Source organism: Puma concolor, chromosome B1 (genome assembly GCF_028749965.1).
Source record: "Puma concolor isolate L17-30 chromosome B1, mPumCon1.1.hap2, whole genome shotgun sequence".
NCBI classification, from domain to species: domain Eukaryota; kingdom Metazoa; phylum Chordata; class Mammalia; order Carnivora; family Felidae; genus Puma; species Puma concolor.
This window is the reverse complement of record NC_141670.1, coordinates 202,168,049-202,192,725: the sequence shown is the minus strand read 5'-3', so window position 1 is coordinate 202,192,725 and position 24,677 is coordinate 202,168,049. Positions and strand designations below refer to the sequence as shown.

General features: G+C 45.5%; 1 protein-coding gene across 7 annotated transcripts in view; it reads right to left on the bottom strand.

The window, feature by feature from the left end:
• STK32B (serine/threonine kinase 32B) overlaps window positions 1–24,677 on the bottom strand; it is a 393,997-nt gene that overhangs the window by 108,896 nt on the left and 260,424 nt on the right. For all 7 annotated transcript variants that reach the window (XM_086705468.1, XM_086705467.1, XM_086705469.1 and 4 more), the window contains one exon: window positions 22,881–23,054. In XM_086705468.1, coding sequence (XP_086561594.1) covers window positions 22,881–23,054 — 174 coding nt within the window. The remainder of the gene's footprint in view (window positions 1–22,880; window positions 23,055–24,677) is intronic.

Sequence of the window (24,677 nt, the reverse complement as noted above, 5' to 3'; positions counted from 1 at the left end):
CACCTCCACTCGGGCAACCACCAGGTTGTTCTCTGTATTTAAGAGTATGGTTTTTTGTTTGTCTCCTTTTTTTTCTTTTTTGTTTCCTAAATTACACAGATGAATGAAATCATATAGTATTTGTCTTTCTCTGACTTATTTCACTTAGCATAATACACCCTAGGTCCATCCCTGTTGTAGTAAAAGCCAAGATTTCATTCTTTTTTATGGCTAATACTCTATTATACACACACACACACACACACACACACACACTCCATTATATACACACACACACTGTATATATATACAATGTAATATACATTATGTATATATACACATTATATATTATATATATATACATTACACACACACACATCTTCTTTATCCATTCATCAGTCAATGGACACTTGGGTTGTTGCAGTAAACATAGGGGTGCCTATTTCTTTTTCAATTAGTGTTTTAGTTTTCTTTGGGTAAGCTCAGTAGAGAAGTTACTGGATCATATGGGAGTTCTATTTTTAATTTGTTGAGGAACTTCCACGCTGTTCTCCATAGTTGCGGCACCAATTTACATTCCCATCAACGGTGCACTAGGGTTCCGTTTTCTCCACATCCTTGCTAATACTTGTCCTTTCTTGTGTTTTAGATTTTAGCCATTCTGCCAGGTGTGAAGCAGCATCTCATTGTGGTTTTAATTTGCACTTCCCCGATGATTAGTGATGTTGAGCATCTTTTCATGTGTCTGTTGGCCATCTGTGTGTCTTCTTTGAAAAAATGTCTATCCAGGTCTTTTGCCCATTTTTAAGTTGGATTATTTATTTTATCTGGTGTTGAGCTGTAGAAGTTCTTTGTATATTTCAGACATTAACCCCTTATTGGATATATCATTTGCAAGTATCTTCTCCCATTCAGTAGATTGCCTTTTTGTTTTGTTCATGGTGTCCTTGACTGTGCAAAAGCTTTTTATTTTGGTGTCGTACCAGTAGTTTAATTCTACTTTTGTTTCCCTTGCTTCAGAAGATACACCTAGAAAAATGTTTCTATAGCCAATGTCAAAGAAATTCCTGCCTATGGCTTCGGGTCTCAAATTTAGGTCGCTAACCCATTTTGAGTTTATTTTTGTGAATGAGGTAAGAAAGTGGTCCAGTTTCATTCTTTTGCATGTAGCTGTCCAGTCTTCCCAACACTAGTTGTTAAAGAAACTGTCTTTTCCTCACTACATATTCTTGCCTCCTTTGTCATAGATTAATTGACCATATAATTGCTTGTTCCTAGGCTCTCTATCCCGTTCCATGGATCTATTTTTGTGCCAGTGCCATACTGTTTTGATTGCTACAGCTTTGTAGTATATCTTGAAATAGAGGACTGTGGCATCTCCAGCTTTGTTATTATTTCTTAAGACTGCCTTGATTATTTGGAGTCATACAAACTTTGGGTCTATACAAACTTTGTTTGGGTCTGTACAAACTTGATTATTTGTTCTAATTCTGTGAAAAATGCTGTTGGTATTTTGATAGGGATCACATTAAATTTGTAGATGGCTTTGGGTAGTATGAACATTTTAATATTAATTGGTGCCTCCGATCCATGAGCATGGAATATCTTTCCATTTATTTGTGTCATCTTCAATTTCCTTCATCAATGTTGGACAGTTTTCAGAGTACAGGTTAAGTTTATTCCCAGATATTTTATTTTGTTTGGTGCAACTGTAAATGCGATTGTTTTCTTAATTTCCCTTTCTGCTACTCTTATTACTGTACAGAAATGCAATGCATTTCTGTATATTAATTTTGTATCTTGCAACATTTCTGGGTTCATTTATCAGTTTGAGTGGGTCTTTTGGTGGGAAAATGTGTACAATCTTATTCAGGGATTCTAGGGTCATGTGTCACACATTCTTGATAGTCAAGCACTGTGTTAGGCCTTGGGGCTACACTGATAATGGGAACATGGCTCCAAGCTTGTGGGGACAGAAACCAAGGGGGAGAAAGACATCAACCAACTATAAGGATGGACATGTGATAGTGGAGGACTGTACAAGCTACTCTGGCAGCAGAGAGGGCAAAACATGGAACTTCAAAGCCACGTGCTTCCCTCCAAAGTCACAGCCATTGTGGAAAGGATAACACTTGAGCTGGAAGTGACATCATAACAACAATGTTCTAGGGATAACTGGAGAGTGGGAGTTGGGGAGAAGCCAGGATACCACTCTGGGCAGAGCTGCCTCTCTCTGTGTTTTCATCCCAGCCTGTGGCATATAGTCCCTGCCTCAATGGTACTGCTGAGCTCCAGCTCTCACCAAGCCGGTCCTCTGAGGGCCCAGCTGCTGCAGAGATCTGGATCCAGGGCTCCATGACAGCACCTTCCCCATCCCTCTGTCCCTGTGTCCCTCCAGCTTCAGGGTATGTAGCAACTTCCTGCTGCTGCTAATTTCCATGTTGCCTCATCATCCATTTGCCCCTCAATATAGAAGAAATACATCCATGTCACCAATTCCCTGAACTAAGTTCCTCCTGTTTGAGATACTCAGGTGGTCTCTATTTTCTGCCTGCATCCTAACCTATATATACATATATATGTACGTGTGTATCAATTAGGCCAAGTGAACAATGATAACAGACAGAGGCAGAGAGGTGAACCAGGATTTTGAACCTCAGTGAACATGGAAGAGAGATTTGGGTGGGGGGGGGGGGTTCCCACAATGACAGTACCTGCTAATGTGCAAACAGCTCATGAGCAGATAGGGGCTTAAATGTATCCATTCGACTTCTGGGGCTTCACTGACCGTGTATGATTTGTTTGCGCCTTCGTATCTGCGATACCCATTTGAAGTCAAGGAACCCACGTAAAATTCCTGCTTTCAGCTCTGAAAGTTGCTCCCTGCGATATACAATTTTTATTGCTTTTTCGAAAAAATAGTTCACAGGGCTCCATATATCTTGATGGCGATGAAATCTGTCACGTTAAAAGGAAGTCTGTTTACCACCGCAGAGGAAAAAAAAAAATCTGGTTCCTGCCTCAAACCACTGAGAATTTGCAAGTTCCTTCCACGGTGGTAGAAGGAAGCAATCTCATTAGTGTGAGTACCAGAGGTTAATTCTAATGGTTAGTATCCTGCAAACTGACACATTGATTTCAAGTTTTCCTTTCACAGAAGTATCACACGACTTTAACACTCGTGGCCATATCCCCGGCTGCCCTGACCTAAGCTTCTCTCTCTTAGAATGTCTGCTGCATGTGGCTGTTACACGCATCTTCCCTGAGTGTGCTATTCCTCTCCCCAGGGTCTACAGAAGAAAGCCTGAATCCTTTAGCCCAGCAGTGAGGCTCCTCATCAGAAAACTCCAGCCCATGATGGCTCAGAGCCTGGAGCCTGTTTCAGATTCTGTGTCTCCCTCTCTCTCTGCCCCTCCCCCGTTCATGCTCTCTCTCTGTCCCAAAAATAAATAAAAAAAAAAAAAAAACAAAAACAAAAAAAAAACGTTGAAAGAAAACTCCAGCCCAGACGGTTTCTCAAAAAATTAAAAATAGAGTCACCCCACAATCCAGCAATTCCACTTCTGGGCATCATCTCTCAAAACTGCTCGGAGCAGCATTGTTAACGATAGGCAAAAGATGGAAGCAAACCAAATGTCCGCAGACAGATGAATGGATAAACAAAATGTGGTCTACCCACGTAATGGGATATTATTCAGCCTTCAAAAAAAGAAAGGAAACTCCTGGGGCACCTGGGTGGCTCCGTCCATTGGTTAAGCATCTAACTCTTGATTTCGGCTCAGGTCACGATCTCACGGTTGCGGGATCGAGCCCTGCACTGGGCGCTGTGCTGAGTGTGGAACCTGCTTGGGATTCTCTCTCTCTCCTTCTCTCTCTGTCCCTCCCCTTTCGTGCCCTCTCTCTCAGAAAAATAAAATAATATAAACATTAAAAAAAAAGAAAAAAAGGAAATTCCTACAACATGGATGAAAACGCAGGGCATTACGCTAAGTGAAGTAAGCCACTCAAAAAAGGACAAATCCTGTATGATTCCACTTCCATGAGATACCAACCAGAGCAGTCAACTTCGTAGAGAGAGAAAGTAGAATGGGGGTGCTGGGGGCTGGCAGGGGGGAGGGGCGGGGAATGGGGAGTTGTTATTTAATGGATATCTCTGGATTCTCAGTTTGGGAAGATAAAAAGTTCTGGAGATTGGTTGTAGAACAGTGTGAATGTACTTAACATTACTGAACTGTATAGCTAAAAATGGCTAAAATGGTAAACTTTACATGCTGAGTATTTTACAACTGAAAGAAAAACCATGAAAAGGACTCCAGTTCAGCCTTCCGGCTTCACCCTCTATTGGCTCTAAAGCTATCTGGTTGACACCCACCCAAAGTACCCGGAGCCTCCAAGCACATTTGATCCCGCTCTGCCTGCGTTGGTTACGCCCTCCCATACGCAACAGCTGCAATTATCAGAAGACAGCCGGCCCCTCACAGCAGAGCACACCCCCTCCTACTGCGCAAAGGGTTGTCTGATCTCAGCCGACACCTCCTCCCTAGGGTGGGCCCACAGTGACACTGTCCCTGACTTAGGGCTTCTTGCAAAGCATGCGGAGGTCGCTGCCTTGTTTTGTTGTAATTTGTGAGCCTGTCGGATCTTCCCCGCATTAGGTGTGGAGTACTTTGAGGACTGGCGTGGTTCTGCCCCAATTCTGTCACCCCAGAACGAGGCATTGGATCTGGCATCTCGAAGCAGGGCTTGCCAAATGGACCACAAGTGTTCTTTTGAGTCTCTCTTTCCAGGTAACTGAACTGTGGTTGGTGTGGCCAACAGGGGTATTAGGGCAGATCATCTGAGCCTCCATCGACTTGTTTCTCTGATGTCCAACAAGAGCCTTGCCTTCTCCTTGTCTATAGGAGGGAAGGCTGCCCCCCCCCCCCCCGCCAGTCCAGCTCCCACATAGCAACCAGAATGATCCTGTACAGAGCAGCAAGCACCCACCTCCACTGAACATATAGATCAAGTCATGCCACTGCTATGTTGAAAGCCCAGCAATAGCTCTCCACTCTCTCAGGATAAAAGCTGAAGCTGCTAAATCCCATTACCCTCTGTTTCACCTCTCTCCCTGGCCTCCCCCCCACCACTCTCCCTGTGCTCATACTGCTCCGGTCATGCCGATCTCCTCGCTGTTCCTGAGACACACCCAGCACGCTGTCATCTCGGGGCCTCCGTGCCGCTGCCTTCGAAAGGGTACCTCAGGATTGCCACACCTCACCCCTCACTTCCTCCAGCTCCCTGCTCACACGCCCCTGTATCAGAGATGTCTTCCTCTGACCACTCTCCTAAAGCCGAAGCAAGCCAGACCCCCACCCGTGGTTCACTCTGTGTTGCCACAGAATTTGACAGCACTTGTCATCCTCTGAGATGTTACATATGTATTTGTTTATTCATTTTCTGCATCACTCCATTAGAACACATGCACAAAGAAGGCAGAAACTTGATCAGGTCAAATGCACTGCTAGTGCTGCATCCATAGCCTGACATGATGTAGGTACTTAGTAAGTCACTACTGAGTGGATGGATGGATGGAAGGATGGATACATGGATGAACTGATGGATGATAGATGGATGGATGGATGGATGGATGGATGGACTGATGGATGGAAGGAAGGAAGGTAGGAAGGAAGGAAGGGTGGATGGGTAGATGGAAGGAAGGATGGATGGATGGATGGATGGATAGACTGATGGATGGACTGATGGATGGATGGATGGAAGGAAGGAAGGTAGGAAGGAAGGAAGGTAGATGGAAGGAAGGATGGATGGATGGATGGACTGATGGATGGGTGGAAGGAAGGAAGGATGGATGGATGGATGGATGGACTGATGGATGGATGGACTGATGGATGGATGGAAGGAAGGAAGGAAGGAAGGACTGATGGATGGACGGACTCATGGATGGATGGATGGATGGACTGATGGATGGATGGATGAATGAATACCTGTGGTGACTGCATAGTTGTCAGGTTTAGCACAAAGGAGTAATGCCACACCAACCTGTAAATATGGAAAATCTGCACCATCTTCCTTTCTTCTTTCCTTATCTCAATCCCCACATAACATTAAGGAATGATTTCAACAACCCTTGTGGTAACCGTCACAAGATAGAGCCCACATTTAATAATCTTGCACTCAAGGTCCTGCACAAAGAGACTTGAAGTAAACCAACCTGTTTTCTGTGTTAAGTCCTCCTGGAAACATGCTCTCCGCCATCTGTCCCTATTGTTAAAATGCTGTTCAGACTTCAAAGCCCATTTCCTCCCCAAACCTGAGCAAGGCATAAAGCATACGTGATCTCCCACTTCTCAGAACTATTGCGTTGTGTCCCCACCTATCTCTCTTATGATTCATATCTTTCCCACCCCTGTCTTTTCCTCATGTGTAAAAGGGGAGAGGGACTACACTGAGTTGTAATAAGATCCATGCACTGGCAACTGTGTGTACATATGTGTGTATATGTGTGCTTGTACATATACATATATGCATACGTACACATATCCTGGCACATGGTGGTGAGGTCCCAAACATGCTAACTATTCTTACTAATAACAATGTGCTCCTCCCATAGGACTGAGGCTTCTTGAGAGTTTTGTTTCTGTCCTTAATGCCCAGGCTCTGACCTTTCTCTGGTACTGTTTTTTGACTGACTGAATGAAGGATACCAGTTAGGGAAGGGATTCAGAGCTGAGGGGAACAGCATGGGAACAAGGCTTCAGAAATCTTCGTGTTTTTGCTGCGTGCTGACATTTCCAACGATGCTGACCCGATTTCCTGACACTGCATTCATTGAATTGGTTTTGAACTTCTTCTGTAAAACAGCCTCTAATTTATTGAATCCATTTGGAGGCTTGCTTTCTGCTTTCATATTCTGCTCCCAGATTTCATTCCAGTTTCTCTGACGTTAAGTTGAGACCCAGGTCCTTATTTCAAAAATTTATTATCGAACATAAACACTCTCTGCCCAACTGCAGGAGCAATTTACACCCAGCAGATGGAAGAGTCCCTTTAAGGGATAAATTAGATTCTCTCGTACATCACTTTTATATCATCACGGAGCCATAAATTCTCACAATGCTGGCCTGTAACAGAAGGCAAACCAAGCTCCGTGCCCGGAAATAACCAGGTTACTCCTGAAATTGAATTGGAATTTCCATCCCAAGTGACTCTTCTGCATGCCTTCCAGTTTTTTCCATCGGAAGATTTCTTTCCAGTTGCTACGACCCCAGTACCACGGTAATGAAGAGGCACGGCTGATGTGGGCCCTCTTGGACCTGAGGAGGATGGCAGGTTGTTCTTGGCACAGTGACGGCAGGGAAGGGTTGGGAGGACATTTAGACCGACAAAAACAGGTCCTATCGGTTTTATCGTAGGCTTATTGGTCATTATTGTTTTACTATGGATCTCACCGAAGGCTTGGAGTGTGCCAGACAGGCACTATGTCAGGAGTTCTAAATGGCTCGTTCATTCCATTTCCATGTAAGCCAATTTTGAAGGTGACAAAACTGAGGCATGATGAGATGAATTTTTCTGAGCTCTTACAGCTGGCATGAGTGGTGGCGTCAGGACTCCAAACTGGGCAGTCCAATCCAACGCGCATGGGTGACAGACATGACACGGGACAGAGCTGAGTCCAAGCACAAAGTGCCAAAATTTAGGGTGATGTTAAAGTGATTTCTATAACTCTGAATTTTTATCAAATGTATTTTCTTTCCTTCCAAGATACTGCCTCTCCTCAATCATGTAGTTTTCAGCAAAGAACTGGAAATATATGTATATGAAACATAATTTTAATCAGCATTAAAAATACACTAATTTCTATAGGAAAAAGGGACACTGCATTTGAATTCACAGATTGACGTATGCATAAATAAAACATTGCTGCTATAAAAATACAACTAACAAAAAATAAAGCTCCGGTTTGAGAAGCACCTTCCCTTTAGGGAGAAAGTTATTTACATCTTGATTTTCTTCATTAAAAGGGTAACCAGCTCTATTCCTAGGTATTTTACGATTCTTGGTGCAATTGTGAATGGGATCGGTTTTTTTATTCGTCTTTCTGTTGCTTCATTATTAGTGTATTAAGAATGCAACTGATTTCTGTACATTAATTTTGTATCCTGCGACTTGGTGAATTCATGTATCAGTTCTAGCAGACTTTTGGTGGAGTCTGTGGGGTTTACCTAACCAAAGATGTAAAAGATCTGTATGCTGAAAGCTATAGAAAGCTTATGAAGGAAACTGAAGAAGATACAAATAAATGGAAAAACATTCCGTGCTCATGGAAGAATAAATATTGTTAAAATGTCAATACTACCCAAAGCTATCTACACATTCCATGCAATCCCAATCAAAACTGCACCGGCATTCTTCTCGAAGCTAGAACAAGCAATCCTAAAATTTGTATGGAACCACAAAAGACTCCGAATAGCCAAAGTAATATTGAAGAAGAAAACCAAAGCGGGAGGCATCACAATTCCAGACTTTAGTCTCTACTACAAAGCTGTAATCATCAAGACAGCATGGTATTGGCACGAAAACAGACACATAGACCAATGGAATAGAACAGAAAGCCCAGAATTAGACCCACAAAAGTATGGCCAACTAATCTTTGACAAAGCAAGAAAGAACATCCAATGGAAAAAAGTCTCTTTAACGAATGGTGCTGGGAGAACTGGACAGCAACATGCAGAAGAATGAAACTAGACCACTTTCTTACACCATTCACAAAAATAAACTCAAAATGGATAAAGGACCTGAATATGAGACAGGAAACCATCAAAACCCTAGAGGAGAAAGCAGGAAAAAAATCTCTCTGACCTCAGCCGCAGCAATTTCTTACTGGACACATCCCCAAAGGCAAGGGAATTAAAAGCAAAAATGAACTATTGGGACCTCATGAAGAGAAAAAGCTTCTGCACTGCAAAGGAAACAATCAACAAAACTGAAAGGCAACCAATGGAATGGGAAAAGATATTTGCAAATGACATATCAGGCAAAGGGCTAGCATCCAAAATCTATAAAGAACTCACCAAAAACCACACCCGAAAAACAAATAATCCAGTGAAGAAATGGGCGGAAAACATGAATAGACACTTTTCTAAAGACATCCAGATGGCCAACAGGCACATGAAAAGATGCTCAATGTCACTCCTCATCAGGGAAATACAAATCAAAACCACACTCAGATATCACCTCACGCCAGTCAGAGTGGCTAAAATGAACAAATCAGGAGACCACAGATGCTGGCGAGGATGTACAGAAACGGGAACCCTCTTGCACTGTTGGTGGCAACGCAAACTGGTGCAGCCACTCTGGGAAATAGTGTGGAGGTTCCTCAAACTATTAAAAATAGGTCTACCCTATGACCCAGTAATAGCACTGGTAGGAATTTACCCAAGGGATACAGGAGTGCTGATGTATAGGGGAACTTGTACCCCAATGTTTATAGCAGCACTTTCAACAATAGCCAAATTATGGAAAGAGCCTAAATGTCTATCAACTAATGAATGGATAAAGAAATGGTGGTTTATATACACAATGGAATACTACGTGGCAATGAGAAAGAATGAAATATGGCCTTTTGTAGCAATGTGGATGGAACTAGAGAATGTTATGCTAAGTGAAATAAGCCATACAGAGAAAGACAGATACCATATGTTTTCACTCTTATGTGGATCCTGAGAAACTTAACAGAAGACTATGGGGGAGGGGAAAGGGGGAAAGTTAGAGAGGGAGGGAGGGACGCAAACCGTAAGAGACTCCTAAATACTGAGAACTGAGGATTGGTGGGGGGGTGGGGAAGAGGGGAAAGTGGTTGATGGGCATTGAGGAAGGCGCTTGTTGGGATGAGCACTGGGTGTTGTATGGAAACCAATCTGACAATAAATTTCATATTAAAAAAAAAAGATTCCAGATACAAATAAAAAAAAGGGAAGGGTAACCAGCTCATTGCAGAAAATTTCAAAATGGAGAAAAGAAGGAAAGGGATTTGATGAAATCTCCGTTCAATGCCAGCACAAGGGAAAACCTTCTTCGAATCTTTTTCTGTTTGATAACAGTGTTACGCAATTTCATAAGCTATAAGTTTTCTCTAAAGATCATAACAATAACTGCTTTTAATATTGCTTCATTTTCTTTTCTTTTCTTTTTTTTTAAGTATATTTCATGCCCAGTGTGGAGCCCAACACGGGGCTCAAACTCACGACCCTGAGATCAAAGCCTGAGCTGAGATCAGGAGTCGGACACTTACCGACTAAGCCACCCAGGCTCCCCAGTACTGCAGGGTTTTCACAGTTAGTGTTATACATACGGGTGCACAACCGTCTCAAGTCTTCAAAGGGGAGGTATACCGTTTACGAAGCCAATTTCTTTCCTTTGGGTTATTTTAGAATGATCAATTATCATAAGTAGTGCTGTGTTAAATATCCTCACACCTCGTATGCAGGCCAGACTGGAGCCATACCATACATTCCAAGAAGTGAAATCAGTGGGTTGAAGTGTATGAATATTCACAAAGTGCTTGAAACTTATTCTCAAATATATTTCCAAAAGGGTTGCTACAGTTTTTGCCACCAGCAAATATAGATTCAGACTTCCCAGAGAACGTTTTTCTAGAATGCTTTGTCTTGGGAAATACCCAAAAGCAAAGCCCAACCTAGGTACCATCATCCCCCCAAAAGTCTGGATGATCCTCAGGGACAAATTTTATCCTGGCTCCTCTGTGTTCTGAATCGCTTTCCACATGGCTCTTACCGAGCACTTCCCACACTGGCTGAGATGGTCATTATTTACGTCTGTCACCTAATCCAGCTGTGAGCCAGGGGGGAGGCGCACAGTAGGTGCTCAGTGCATAATTAAGAAGCATTTGGGTTCTGAAGAAAGGGACCACATACTTATGTATCAGGGTTTCTATCGCGCTGTCCCGCACACAGTAAATGCCAATTAAATACAGTAAAACCTTGGTTTGCGAGCATAATTCGTTCTGGAAACATGCTTGTAATCCAAAGCAGTTGTATACCAAAGCGAATTTCCCCATAAGAAAAAATGAAAACTCAGATGATTCGTCCCACAACCCAAAAATATTCACATAAAAATGGTTCCAATACTGTAACACAATACAAAATAATAAAGAAAATACAAAATATAAAGAAAAATAAATTGACCTGCAGTTACCTTTGAAAACCTTTGTGGCTGGTGCGAGGGAGACAAGAGAGGAGGGTTACTGTGTAGGATGACTTTCAGCATCACTAACGGAATCACTGCTGTCTATTAGCTCAATGGAATCTTCTTCTGCATGGGGGCCCTTGTTTATGCTCTCCTGGATGTTGACTACAGTATTAATAAACTCTTGTCATACACTGCATTTAATGTAACTGGCAATAAGGCAGCAGAGGAAAGGGTCTCTATCTGCAGGCAGCCTGACCTAGAACGGAGCAAAGCACTTCTAAGCTCACTCTTGTCTGGAAAAGCAAAGGACTGTCCACAGGTGCTTCGAAGTGACCAAAAAAAAAAAAAAAAAAAAAAATACACTAGTGTCAGTTGTGGGCACCTTCCAACGCTCTGAAAAATCACTGATTTCTGCCAAACACCACACCTGACACTGAGCATCCAAGCATGGGAGACGATCACCCACAATCCCACAGTAAGTGAGAGAGAGAGAGAGAGGGAGAGAATCATTGACTCAGTTGTGGTCATGTGACATTCGGCATCACGTAGTACTCGTATTACAAGACACCACTCGTTTATCAAGTTAGAATTTATTAGAAATGTTTGCTCGTCCTGCGGAACACTCGCAGAACAAGTTACTCACAATCCAAGGTTTTACTGTACTTACTAACTCAATGAATGTCAACCAGGGATTCGATGTACTTCAAAGCCTGCCAGGGCAGAAAGAACCAAGTCTCAGGATATGTTCTTTCAATTCCTTGGGCCTCACTCTCTCATTGAAGGTATAAACACTTATAAATACCTACTATGTGCCAGGACCTATTTTAGGTAACCAGGAAAGAGGTGATTCTGAAAGCATCTTGTGGAGCAGGTGCCCTGTACACAGTAATTAGCCTGAGAAAAATCCTCACTGAAGTATGAACAGAGCTCACGTGGATGCCCCGAGGAGAAGTCACCCAGAGAAAGGTGGTGTCTTCACACAGGGGCGGCCTGGAGCTGGAACGTGACTGCGGTCGGTTATACTGTGCCCTCCCGCCCCCAGAAGGTATATCCAAGTCCCAACCCTGGTACCTGTGAATGTGACCTTATTCGGCAATAAGGTCTTTTAAGATGTAATTCGATTAAGTAATTCGAGATGTGATTGCCCTGGGTTTAAGGTGAGCCCCACATCTTTCAGTTTCCCGGTAACCCTGTGGGAGGAGATCACTCCTCCTGTTAACACAGACAAGCCCTGGGGCACCTGGGTGGCTCAGTCCGTTAAGTGTCTGACTTCAGCTCAGGTCATGATCCCATGGTTGGTGAGTTCAAGCCCTGCGTCGGGCTCTGTGCTGACAGCTCAGAGCCTGGAACCTACTTCCGATTCTGTGTCTCCCTCTCTCTTTGCCCCGCCCCTGCATGCATTCTGTCTCTCTCTTTCAAAAATGAAGATTTAAAAATTAAAAAAAAAAGAGAGACAAGCCCAAATCAGAGAGGTAATGGACTTGCCCAAGGTTGTTTGCACCTGGCACATGACACAAGACCTCTCAGCGCCAGCCCTCACGGTGGTGAGTGGGGGACCACGACCCTGCCTACACATGGGGTGCCCTTGACCCCTCACCCTACGGTCAGGTGCAGAGTCTGGGTTTCTCTTCCTCACAATCACATTTCCCGCGTCCAACCACTCGGCAAGCTTAGGTCAGAGGCTTGGTTTGTTTGTTTACAAATTCCACTGGTCATCAGATATGACCCAAACTGGGAGCCAAGAAGGGCAGTCTACTGCCCACAACTCAACTAAAGCCCCTGAAGCCACTGGTTCAGAAAATCTTGGCTCTTCCCATCTTTCACCTACATTGCCATGACATGAGTTATGAGCCTTCGCCAAAGGAGGACATGGGGATGAGCAGCCCAGCCATATTTCCACACTTGGCATAATCTCTATTCCTATCACTTGGACAGACTTGATTTCCCAATTCACTGGGATTGGCCGACGAAAAGCATCATCCCAGCCTCATGTTGCAAACAGTTTCTTGGGAAAGGCACATGGGCAATTTTCCCAAATTCTCAGTTCACCTTTACAGAATTCAGAAGGTATAAACCTAAGACTGTGAGTCTATTTACCAAAAAAAAAATTTTTTTAAACCATAAACACACAAGCAATCCAAACTAAGGGCACACTTTCTCTCCCCATCAATTCATGCAAAACCTACTGGATGCTGGTGCCGTGCGCACAAGAAAATAAGCAACTCGCCAGGGAATGCCAAGAACTTCAAGGAGGAAGGAGGTTGCATACGATCACTTAAAGTAAAAGTTTTATTTGCGTGTGCGAGCAAAAACCAAAGAGTTTCGCCTTTCTATCCGTTAGTCACAGGACGTTTCCTTCATGAAAGCTTGGGTAGTGGACAGATTTTACTTGTAAATGAGTGGAGAAGTGGGCTATCAGTGAGAGTGTGGTGACGGGGCGGGGGGTACCTACTGTTTGCTCCCAGGTTAAGTTACTTTTCTCCATGAGACCCAGTGGTCTCGCCTGTATAAGGCAGCTGATAACGGGACCCACTTCAGTTGGCTGTTTTTGGGATTAGATGTGGCCACACCTGCAAAGCACTTTAAACAGAGCTGGCACATGCAAAGCGCCTGGCAAATGTTGATGGCCATGATGGGGGTAGCATCCGAGAAGCACGCTGGTTTCTGTTTTGTAACTTCCAATGACATGTTCTAAATATGGGGACTACCCACTACATTTAAATGCTAACTGCACATAAATGTGAACAAGGCTCAGTTCCAAGCCCCGCCCTGGAAAGGACTCACTTTCTCATCTTATTCCCACCCAAAGACACAAAATGTCAAAAATCTCATGGGTATATGCCTTCTTACATGCTAATATTTTTAAGATAAAATTGTCCGTGGCGAACATGAACGGTGAACTTAAAGAGGGAGTTTGAGGCATGTGATTTATTTTAATGGTTTCTTTATTTTCAAAAAGAGAGAGCGAGTTGGGAGTGTCAGAGAGAGAGAGAGAGAGAGAGAGAGAGAGAAAGAGAGAGAGAGAGAGAATTCCAAGCAGGCTCTGTGTTGTCAGCGCAGAGCCCAACGTGGGGCTTGAACTCACGAACTGTGAGATCATGACCTGAGCCGAAACCAAGAAGCGAATGCTTAACTGAGCCACCCAAGTGCCCCAAGGCATGTGCTTTAAATCAGTGGAAATGCTCACACTAATGGAAGGATTGTCCCTTATCTTTCACGCACATTCTTTTGAATCTTTTGAACTTTATTACACATATTATTTATTAAAAAAATAAGATCTGGGTGTAACCCTACACTCCACACCAAAAACAAATAAGTAAAAACAAAAATTGAAAAAAAAAAAAAGGATTCACTTCTTTATTTCCTCAGTGTATTCAATGAAGTGACAAAAAAAGATACATTTTATAAAAATCAGTATTTGTATACTTTTAAGCAACTTGTAGCAAAAAGGGTTGATAATGCTAGTTTAACTAAAGGAAGAAGCTTTCTGGTGTTTCAGGATTAAACTATTATTGGTCCTAGAGATAAAAGGTTTTTCCCAAAGTAAAAAACTTTACAAACAAATTATTCCTGGGAAAAATCTGACAGTAAGCAGGTATTTTGTTAAGGCTGAGTCCATTCAGCCCCCAACTCCAAGGCAAGGCTGGAGAGGTTTCTCTAGCACCTGATGGGACTCCTGTCCTGGGAAGAAGGACAACTGTGGGCCCGATGAGGTGAGCCATCGCTGGGACTTCTAAGTGTTGAGACTGTACATTCATTTACACATGAGGCAAAATCAGGGCCAAAAGCACAGGGATGCACAGTACAGACCAGCCACGCTTCATCCGGGGAGCTTCCCAAGGGAAGAAAACCCCCTGTCCTGGGGGTTTCAGGCAGGCAGAGCAAAATCTGATAGAAGTCACCCCACTGGAGAAAATTTTCTCCAAAAGGAGCTTGAAGATGTTGCCCCAAACCCACTCTGGTCAGCATTTAGACCACCTCTTGGTTCAAAACACCAATCAAAGGGCTGCCCTTCATAGGCTCGTATTTGTGCCACAGAATTGGATGTAAAACAGCCAGAAGAGGAGAGAATTCCTGATGACCTGACCCTCACCTGAGCCACAAGTTCCCTTCCAATCGGCTCATTTTCCCCGAGTGGATGGACGGAATGCCACAGCTCCTACCACGGACCACGGAGACTCTAAGAAGCCATTACTATTCATTTCCTTTTTTTTTTTTTTTTTTTTGGATGAAAAGTAAACTATCATACATCAAAAGAATCACGACTACATAATGGGGTAGACAGGAAAACATCAAGACGTTTTTACCCTCAAACATGAGATTTCAAAGGAGCTGCACGTCTGTGGCCCACGACTTTGGGCCCCAGCAGAGACCTTGGAGAGGCTGGCGTCTCAGATGTCAAGGGACCCACGGGCAGAAAAGTTACAGGAAGCAGAGCAAGGAATGGAGATGGACTTATCGAACGGGAACTTGTATTTGCGACTGATTTCAAGGAAGTCTGTCTTTCCTTCCTTTCTTCATTACTTCACTGATTCAGTAAATGGTCATGCTGGGCAACGGGTCAGGTGTTGAAAATCCGAAGATGAACAAGGTAGAAAAGATATCTGCCTCCAGGGAGTGGGCAGACAGGCAGGTTTCTTCTCTGGTTACCTAGAAACATGGTAAATGACTCGGTCACCCAGCTGGGATTGCATCCCAGGAAAGAAGTGGACGGTGGGCTTAGCAGGGTGGGGCACGGGATAAAGGCAGTGGGGACTCCCTCTGAGGAAGGGAGCGTCTGGTCCTTATTCTGGCTCTGTCTAGGGGTCACCCAGACAGGACATCAGTTAGTCAGGACATAACCTTGGCTTGCCTCTTGCGTCTGGGAAGGCAGAAAGGTGTGATGGAGAGAGACTCTGACTACAAGCCATATTCCAACTTCGAACCGCAATCCTGCTGCTTTTTAACAGTGTGACTTGGGGGTAGGAGCTCAACCACCAGAAGCTTCACACACCCATGGAACAGAGCCTGCCTTGGGGGCATTTGTCGTTAGATTCTCAAGTGCTTATGTTCACGCTTATACGTTCATGAACACTCATTCATATCAGCACGCTGTCAGCAGTTCAAGGCCATCTGAACAATAAATGGCGTGGCGGGGATCGGCATGGGATCCGGGGTCAGACGGTCTTGGCTTAACCCTGGTTCCACCATCTCCGGTTGGGGGCAGGGGGCAAATCACCCAATCTCTCTGCAAAATGCTGGTTGTAGTACCTAGCCCATTTTATTTTTTAAGAGTTTATTTTGAGAGAGAGAGGGAGAGGGAGAGAGGGAGAGGGGGAGAGGGAGAGGGAGAGAGGGAGAGAGAGGGAGAGAGGGAGAGAGAGGGAGAGAGTGCTGTTAGCACAGAGCCCAAAGCGAGGCTCAAACCCTCGAGCCCTCAGATCATGACTTGAGCTGAAACCAAGAGTCAGATGCTTAACCAACTGGGCCACGCAGGTGCCCCTAGCCCATTTGATTGATGCCAGGATTAAATAAGCTGATATTTGTGTGTGCTCTATCTATCTATCCAACACACACATTTGCATACATATGCACACGTACACATAAACACACGTGTGTGCATATGTGTGTATATATGTATATATGTACCGACATACAGAAGTTCAATAAACTTGATTCATTGTGACTTCTGCCATTCATTTGATCTTGTATGATTGGTCCTTCTGGACACCTCGTCCAGTGGCCCTGCCCTGGCTGAAGATCCTTCTTGGGAAGTGCTTTTGGGGCCTTCAGAAAGGCCATTCTCAATTACCAGCTGGACCATGTCACTGCCAAGCTTCAGCCCATCTGTGGATGACACCAGCAAGGGCCTCAGGGTGTGTTCCTCACCAACCTGAGCAGGGCAGGCTCTCCCCCCCACCCCCCCGCCCCCGCCTCTGCCCAGGCCTCCCACATCCGGGTGCTTCTGCCCGGTGCCTCCTGTATTCCTCCTTGGGGCTAATCCCTCCTTGTCCTCAAATCACTACAGGTCAAATGTCCCAGAGGAAGCCTCCCCAGCTTCCTCTGTGTCCCCTGCCCCACCCTGCATCCCAGTCTGGGCTGGGTGCCTTCCTCGGGGCTCCCGTAGCCACTGTGTGGCCCCCTGGTGTGGGTCCCCATCCTGAATTGCAATAATTTGACCCCCAGAATGGTTGCCTCTTCCATCTAGGAGAGCTGCGCATCATTTTTTCCCAAGGGCTGGCCATCTTCCTGGGTGAAGAACGAAGGACCGACACATACACTCTAAAAAGTAGATCTCTAATTGCTTGAGAACAATGGTTTATCTTCAACACTAAATGATATTCCCCTACTCAAGACACTTTCAAACTCAAGGGGTATACTCCGAAATACCCTGTGCTTTCTATAGATCTATAACGCCATCCTCAAAGGTGGGAGATTTGTCACCACCGAGTATATGAGAAAAGAGTAAACACCAGGTTCCATAGTCAGTTCTCCAGACAAAGCAAAGAGAATGAAGCTGCTACAAGTTGCCAGGCACAGCTAAATGCTTTATGACCTCTTGCTCATGGAATTTGCACAACAGCCCAATGAAGTCGGCATCATCAGGTCCGTTTTACAGATTTGAAAACTGAGGTCCAAATAAGCAGCTGGAGTTCAGTAACTTGCCCAAGGCCACCAAGACGGAAGACACAAGTTTCTGGTGATCCAACCGAGGCCTGCATTGGCAGAATGATTCTACAACTTTCACGTGTGGCAACTTTCAAGAAAGCAACATCCATTTGTCTGTATAAATATGGCAGCAGGGGTCGTCTGGCTGACTCAGCCGGCAGGCGGCGCATCTGCCGACTCTTAATCTCTTAATCTCAGGGTCATGAGTTTGAGCCCCACCCTGGGTGGGGAGCTTACTTAAAAAAATGTGGAGGGGCGCCTGGGTGGCGCAGTCGGTTAAGCGTCCGACTTCAGCCAGGTCACGATCTCGCGGTCCGTGAGTTTGAGCCCCGCGTCAGGCTCTGGGCTGATGGCTCAGAGCCTGGAGCCTGTTTCCGATTCTGTGTCTCCCACTCTCTCTGCCCCTCCCCCGTTCATGCTCTGTCTCTCTCTGTCCCAAAAATAAATAAACGTTGAAAAAAAAATTAAAAAAAAAAATGTGGCGATGGCAATGTCTAGCACAGAAGGAGCGGGAGATTCATAAATTCATCTGTTGAATGAACGCAACACATTGCACAGCATTATCATATATCCTTACGCCCGGCGTGTACAGCCCATAATTTCAAGTCTGAACGCACGTTGATGAAGGGACTTGTTGAATTACACAGGAGGGAAAAAAGTGGACTCAAATCCCTGCCAAGTCTACCATTTTAGAAATGGTAAGGTAGGTGGATTTTTAAACATTTCTCTACGTTGTGAGCTCGCTCCTTTTCTCCAGGGTAGATCTGGAGTCTGAGGGCAGATGATCTGATTTTTAAGTACAGTGACTTAAAAACACTGGCTGAAAGAAAACGTGGTTCCCGCCATCACGCTCATATGTCACAGTTCCAGTTCCTGCCTATCTTTGGCTCTGCTCTGGGAGGCTGGTACCTATATCTCACCAACATCCACGTGACTCCGTGTCTGGGGCAAACGAGGCCAACTGATCATCTTTTGCACACTAGTGCAGCAGCGGCTGTGATAATTCACGAATGACGTTTGTAAAACGGACCGGTCAAGAACGTGGTCCTTTGAGCACCTTCAAAGAACCCCGCCGGTGCAGAGGCGACGGCGGCATGGGGTGACCTTCCTCAACAAATACAGCACAGCGCTTACAGACAGAGTCTGGAGCCAGGGTTGCTGCGTGCAAAGGCCGATGAATGGCCACATAAATGGACAGCGGGCCTGCAGCGAACACGCAGCATTACACTGAACAACCCCTTTACGACTACGTATGACTACTATCATAACTTCCTCTTCCTCCTTCCTGATCTTGTTCGTTGTGTGACGCTAGCCATTTGTATCAAAATTAGGGATGCAAATAATCCAAGGAATCAATGGTTCTGAAAGTGATCTAATATAGAAACAACCCCTATCACTTTCTCCCCATCTCTCTCTCTCCATCCATCCATCCATCCATCCATCCATCCATCCATCCATCCATCTTGTCCAGGTGACAATTTTGGTAGACATAGCTCCTTTTCTCTAAATAATAGATAACTTTTGCATTTCAGGCTCCATCTATTGGCCTCCCACTGTGGAAAATGAGGATGTAACACTCTTCCCCCCCATCCCCCCGGCCCCCAGAAGACACGGTCATCTTCCCCTCTAGCCATTCCCCAGTGGAGTGTTGTATTTCTGGTTAGACTGACCTTCAGGGCTGCACGGATTATGATTGTATGGAGCGAGTTCACGTAATAAGCTGTGCTACAAACAGACAACATCCTGTGCAATGCCTCCATTCCCTAGAGTTAATAACTGTCTTTTATGTATTGTTGAGCTTTTTCCTAAACTTCTCATTTATTCAACTTCAGATGTTTCACCAACTAAATAACTTCCTCTCAAGGCATCCAGAGGCATCAGGAATCCCACCAGCCCATGATTCCTGGAGAAGTCTGCCCCAGGGTATTTCGATCCACTCCAGTCAGCACTGGTCAGGGTCTACACCGTGGGCACAACCGACAACCTGGGACCTCCCTTTATCACCATCCTGGAGACTCCCTATGCCTCTCTCCTCTGCTGGAGCCACACATTTTCCATTCCTTCCCCCTTCCTGATTTATTCCTTTATTTTAGTGGAGTCCACCTTTTTCTGATAGTTCCTCGAGAAAAAGGAAATGTAAGGTACATTTTTTGGAGACCTGAACTTCTGGAAATGTACACCCTCACACTTGATTGAGAGCATGTGTCCGCTGCCTTCTAGCACCTGATAAACCCCAAACACGTCTGATTCCTCAGCCTTCATAGACTGCTGTTCATCTGTGGAAGCTTATGGGACCTGGGGTTTGTCCTGATGGGCATCTTTCAATCTGGAAACTCAGCTCTTTCAGGTACAGGAGATATTCAATAATTATTTCATTGATCATTTCTCCCACTGTTTTCTCTCTTGTCTCTCTCTCTCATCTGAGGTTAGGATTACCAGACGGTTGTCTCATTTTCTTCTATTTCCTCTTGTATTTTCATTTTTTTAAATTTTTTAATGTTTATTTATTTTTGAGAGACAGAGAGACACACAGAGAGAGAGAGAGAGAGAGAGAGAGAGAGAGAGAGAGAAGGGGAGGGGCAGAGAGAGGGAGACAAAGAATCGTAAGCAGGCTCCAGGCTCTAAGCTGTCAGCACAGAGCCCGACGTGGGACCTGAACTCACAAACTGTGAGATTATAACCTGAGCCGAAGTCAGACACTTAACCAACTGAGCCACCCAGGCACCCTTCTCGTATTTTCTATTTATCTTTCTATATTATGAGGGATGTCAACTTTCTATAGTATGAGGGATGTCAACTTTGTATTCTAACGCATCTTTTGAGTTTTTCATTTCTACTGTCATATTTTTAATTTAGAAGAGCTCCAATGTTTTCCAAATTTTATTTTTTTAAAAAATTTTTTTTCAACGTTTTTTATTTATTTTTGGGACAGAGAGAAACAGAGCATGAACGGGGGAGGGGCAGAGAGAGAGGGAGACACAGAATCGGAAGCAGGCTCCAGGCTCTGAGCCATCAGCCCAGAGCCCGACGCAGGGCTTGAACCCACGGACCGCGAGATCGTGACCTGGCTGAAGTCGGACGCTTAACCGACTGTGCCACCCAGGCGCCCCTCCAAATTTTAAATAAACATGGTGATTCTTATTATGTATTTCTTATTATATATACATTTCTTATTATATAATTGCAAAAATCTTTTTATCCCTCTGGAAACACTGACCACGGTTATTTTGCTATTTTCTCCTCCTCGCATGGTGTCTATTTATTCCAAGATTTGTTTTTCCTCTTTCCATTTCATTGTTTGGACCTCACTGTTTGTGCCAGGAGATTTCCATATGTCTTATAACCCTTGGTCATTGGTTACCTAGTTGGCAGCTTACGACAAATGAGTGGGGCTTGTTGGCTGTGAACTACGTGCTAAGTGGTGGTGGGGAAGCTGTGAAGTCAAGTCTCTTTGCTCTTGGATCACCCCTTACTGAAATCACAGTTTCCTGCCTGGAGGAAGGTCTGAACATGCCACTCTTGGAGCCCAGCTGACATGGGGAGAGGTTGTGTATTTTAGCATCTGGTTGGTATACTCTTTCCTTCTAAGCTTATTTATTTATTTGGAGAGACAGAGAGAGCACGAGTGGGGGCGGGCAGAGAGAGAGGGAAACATAGAATCCCAAGCAGGCTCCGCGTTGTCAAGCACACAGCCTGACACAGGGCTTGAACTCACCAAGGGCGAGATCATGACCTGAGCTAAAATCAAGAGCCACACGCTCAACCGACTGAGCCACCCAGGTCTCCCAATACACTCTTTTCAATACAATGTCCTAACTCAAGTAAGCTTGGTGTACTTCAGTGCAAACCCTCGCTAATTTTTGCATCTTTAGGGAGCAAACATTATTTGTCTGCTTGGGCAAAATTACTCAGATGATTCCTCAGCCATCGAGTTATTCACAATGGACAAGCAGCTCTGGGTTCTCAATACTTCCTAAAAGGCTTTCAAACAGTTCACCTTACTTTAGCCTCCTTTTTACTTCCCTTCTTCCTTCCATATATACTGATGACGGTCAGTCCCTGCCCCTAGGGAGCACTCTTCAGCATCCATCAGCGCTCGGCTGTCCCCAGTGACAACCTGGAATTTACGTTCTTGGACACTAATCATCCACCACTCTCCGTTTTCCTTCAGAACCTCCCCCTGCCATGTTTTTCTCTAGTCTCCTCTTTAGTCTTCCCCATCTTTGTGAGTTTATCATTTACCGAACCTTCTTGCTGTCGTTTTACTGGAGTTCCAGGAGGAACACACTGTAGATGTGTTTGTGTGTGTATGTGTGTGTGCATGCTTAGTCTACCATTTTTACCTAGAAGGTCAAGTCTTTCTTTGCCATGTCTTCCAAAATCACACGTCATAAGGAGAGCAGTGAGGCACAGCGCAAGACCCAAGGTGAACAAGTCTGGAGCCACTCACGCCAGCCCCCTCCTCTGGAAAGAGCGAGAAGACTTTGCTTGGGACACCATCACTTTGGGAAGCCTCTGGCTGGCCTCCTGCCTCTGCAGACAAACTTGCTTTGCCGGCCTGCTTGGAGTGGCAGAGCTGTGCACGGGCAGCGGGAAGCAAGGGTCCTGAGCAAGGAGCAGAAACCCAGAGCTTATACCCAGAGCCCAGGGCCAGCCCCGAGGCGTTCCCAGGAGAAAGAAATCCTCCCCGCGGCACAGCACCGATTTCACGTATGGAAAGGAAGACAGTACATTCCCTCAGACTCCCAACTAATGCCACGTGACCTTTCTAACGTGAGACTGGGGGGCCAGAACATTCCAGCCTCCTGAAGTCACGTTGCAACGGAGAAGCAAAGGCCAACTACCAGCCACGTCTCTCCCCAGCGGGGTGGTTGCCTCAGATGCAGGTGACAAGGGAGTGGGCTGCCTTCCAGGGCGGGAAGAGGCTGTTCTGATGTTCCTGAGCTCCACCTGCTGCCCCTTCGGACAGACGTCGGTGAAGAAATGCCCCGCCCGGCCTCCCAGCGGGCCATGGCCCCCAGGCACCCCTCCGGCAGCCCAGGCACCTGTGGATGATGTGGAACCTCTGCAGATACTCCAGGGCCAGCGCCAGCTCGCAGATGTACAGCTTCACCGCCCCCTCCGTGAAGTGGACGTTCTGCTGCAGGTGGTAACGCAGATCTCCGCCCAGGAGCAAGTCCACCACCATGAACATGTCCTCCTCGTCCTGGAAGGAGTACCTAGGAGTGCAGAGGGACAGAGCAGGTTAGGGGACAGAGGTGCTCCAACGTCCTCTGGACCGATGCCCCCGTTTTACAGAAGCGTAACTTGAGGCTCAGAGAGGCACTGGTGTCACCGAAGTCACAGGGCTCTCGCAGACAAATGGCATTTTAACCAATGCCAGACATCAACACATGACTTTAAGTTTTAAGATGTTTTAGGGGCCCCTGGGGGGCTCAGTCGGTTGGGCGTCCGACTTCGGCTCAGGTCACGATCTCGCGGTTCGTGGGCTCGAGCCCCGCGTCGGGCTCTGTGCTGACAGCTCGGAGCCTGGAGCCTGCTTCGGATTCTGTGTCTCCCTCTCTCTCTGCCCTGCTTGAGCACTCTCTCTTGTCTCCTCAAAATAAATCAATAAACTTTAAAAATAGAATAGAAAATTTTTAAAGTTTTTATTTAAATTCCGGTTGATTAATATACAGTGTAGTGTTAGTTTCAGGTGTCCAATCTAGTGATTCAACACTTCCATATACCAGGTACTCATCACAACAAAGTGTCCTCCTTAATCCCCATTCCCCATCTCCCCCAGCCCCCTAACCACCTGCTCTCTGGTGACCGTAAGTTCGTTCTCTACAGTTAAGAGTCTGTTTCTTGGTCTGCCTCTCTCTCTCTTTTTTTTTTCTTCCTTTGCTTGTTTGCTTTGTTTCTTAAATTCCACATCAGAGTGAAATCATATGGTACTGGTCTTTCCCTGACTAATTTCACTTAGCATAATACTTTCTAGATCCATCCATGTTGTTGCAAATGGCAGGACTTCATTCTTTTTTTTTTTTTTTAATGGCTGAGTAATAGTCCAGTGTATACATTACTTTGTCTTTAGTACCTCCTTTAACTAGGTGTTTTTGGGACCTGAGGTAGGTACTCTCCAAAGCTGTACCCCCCTCCCCGACGTCCCTCTCTTCCCTCCCACCACACGCGACTCCCCACACGGAGCCTGGTTCTGCGCCCACTGAATGCAGTGATGTTCTGGCAAGTCTGCATCCAGGCCTGAAGGGAACCAGCAGCTTCTACTCGAACTGCCTTCCAGGACCTGGCCAGAGCCCAAGCCCCACGGAGAGGCCACGAGAAGGAAAAGAGGAGCTCCAGCCAACCGCCCTGGCTGAGCAACCAGGGACAGCCAGCAGCGACCGGCAGCTTGGGAGTTTTTTTTTGGGGGGGGGGGGAGGGGGTTGTCCGTTTGTTTGTTTCAGCAACAGAGAATGACACATTACTCAATTCATTTTTACAAAATGCATTCAGGCTTCTTCAGGACTAAAGAACCTCAGAATGGTGTTCAAACCTCGAAAGAGGAATCTCACCCTTGTAAAATGTTTTCACATTCCATACAGAACCGTGGGAAGTTAAGGGAATCCTGAGATACAACCACAGAATGACAGACTGTTTTCATGGGGGCTTAGACCTTTGACTCAGACCCTCGGAGATTAGACCTGGGCCATCCAGGCTCTTCCCCTCGTTCGACAGAAGAGCAAACTGGGGCCCAGAGGGAAGAAGGGACCCAGCGAGTCAACAAGAGGAGACCTGGGCCATCCAGGCTCTTCCCCTCGTTCGACAGAAGAGCAAACTGGGGCCCAGAGAGAAGAAGGGAC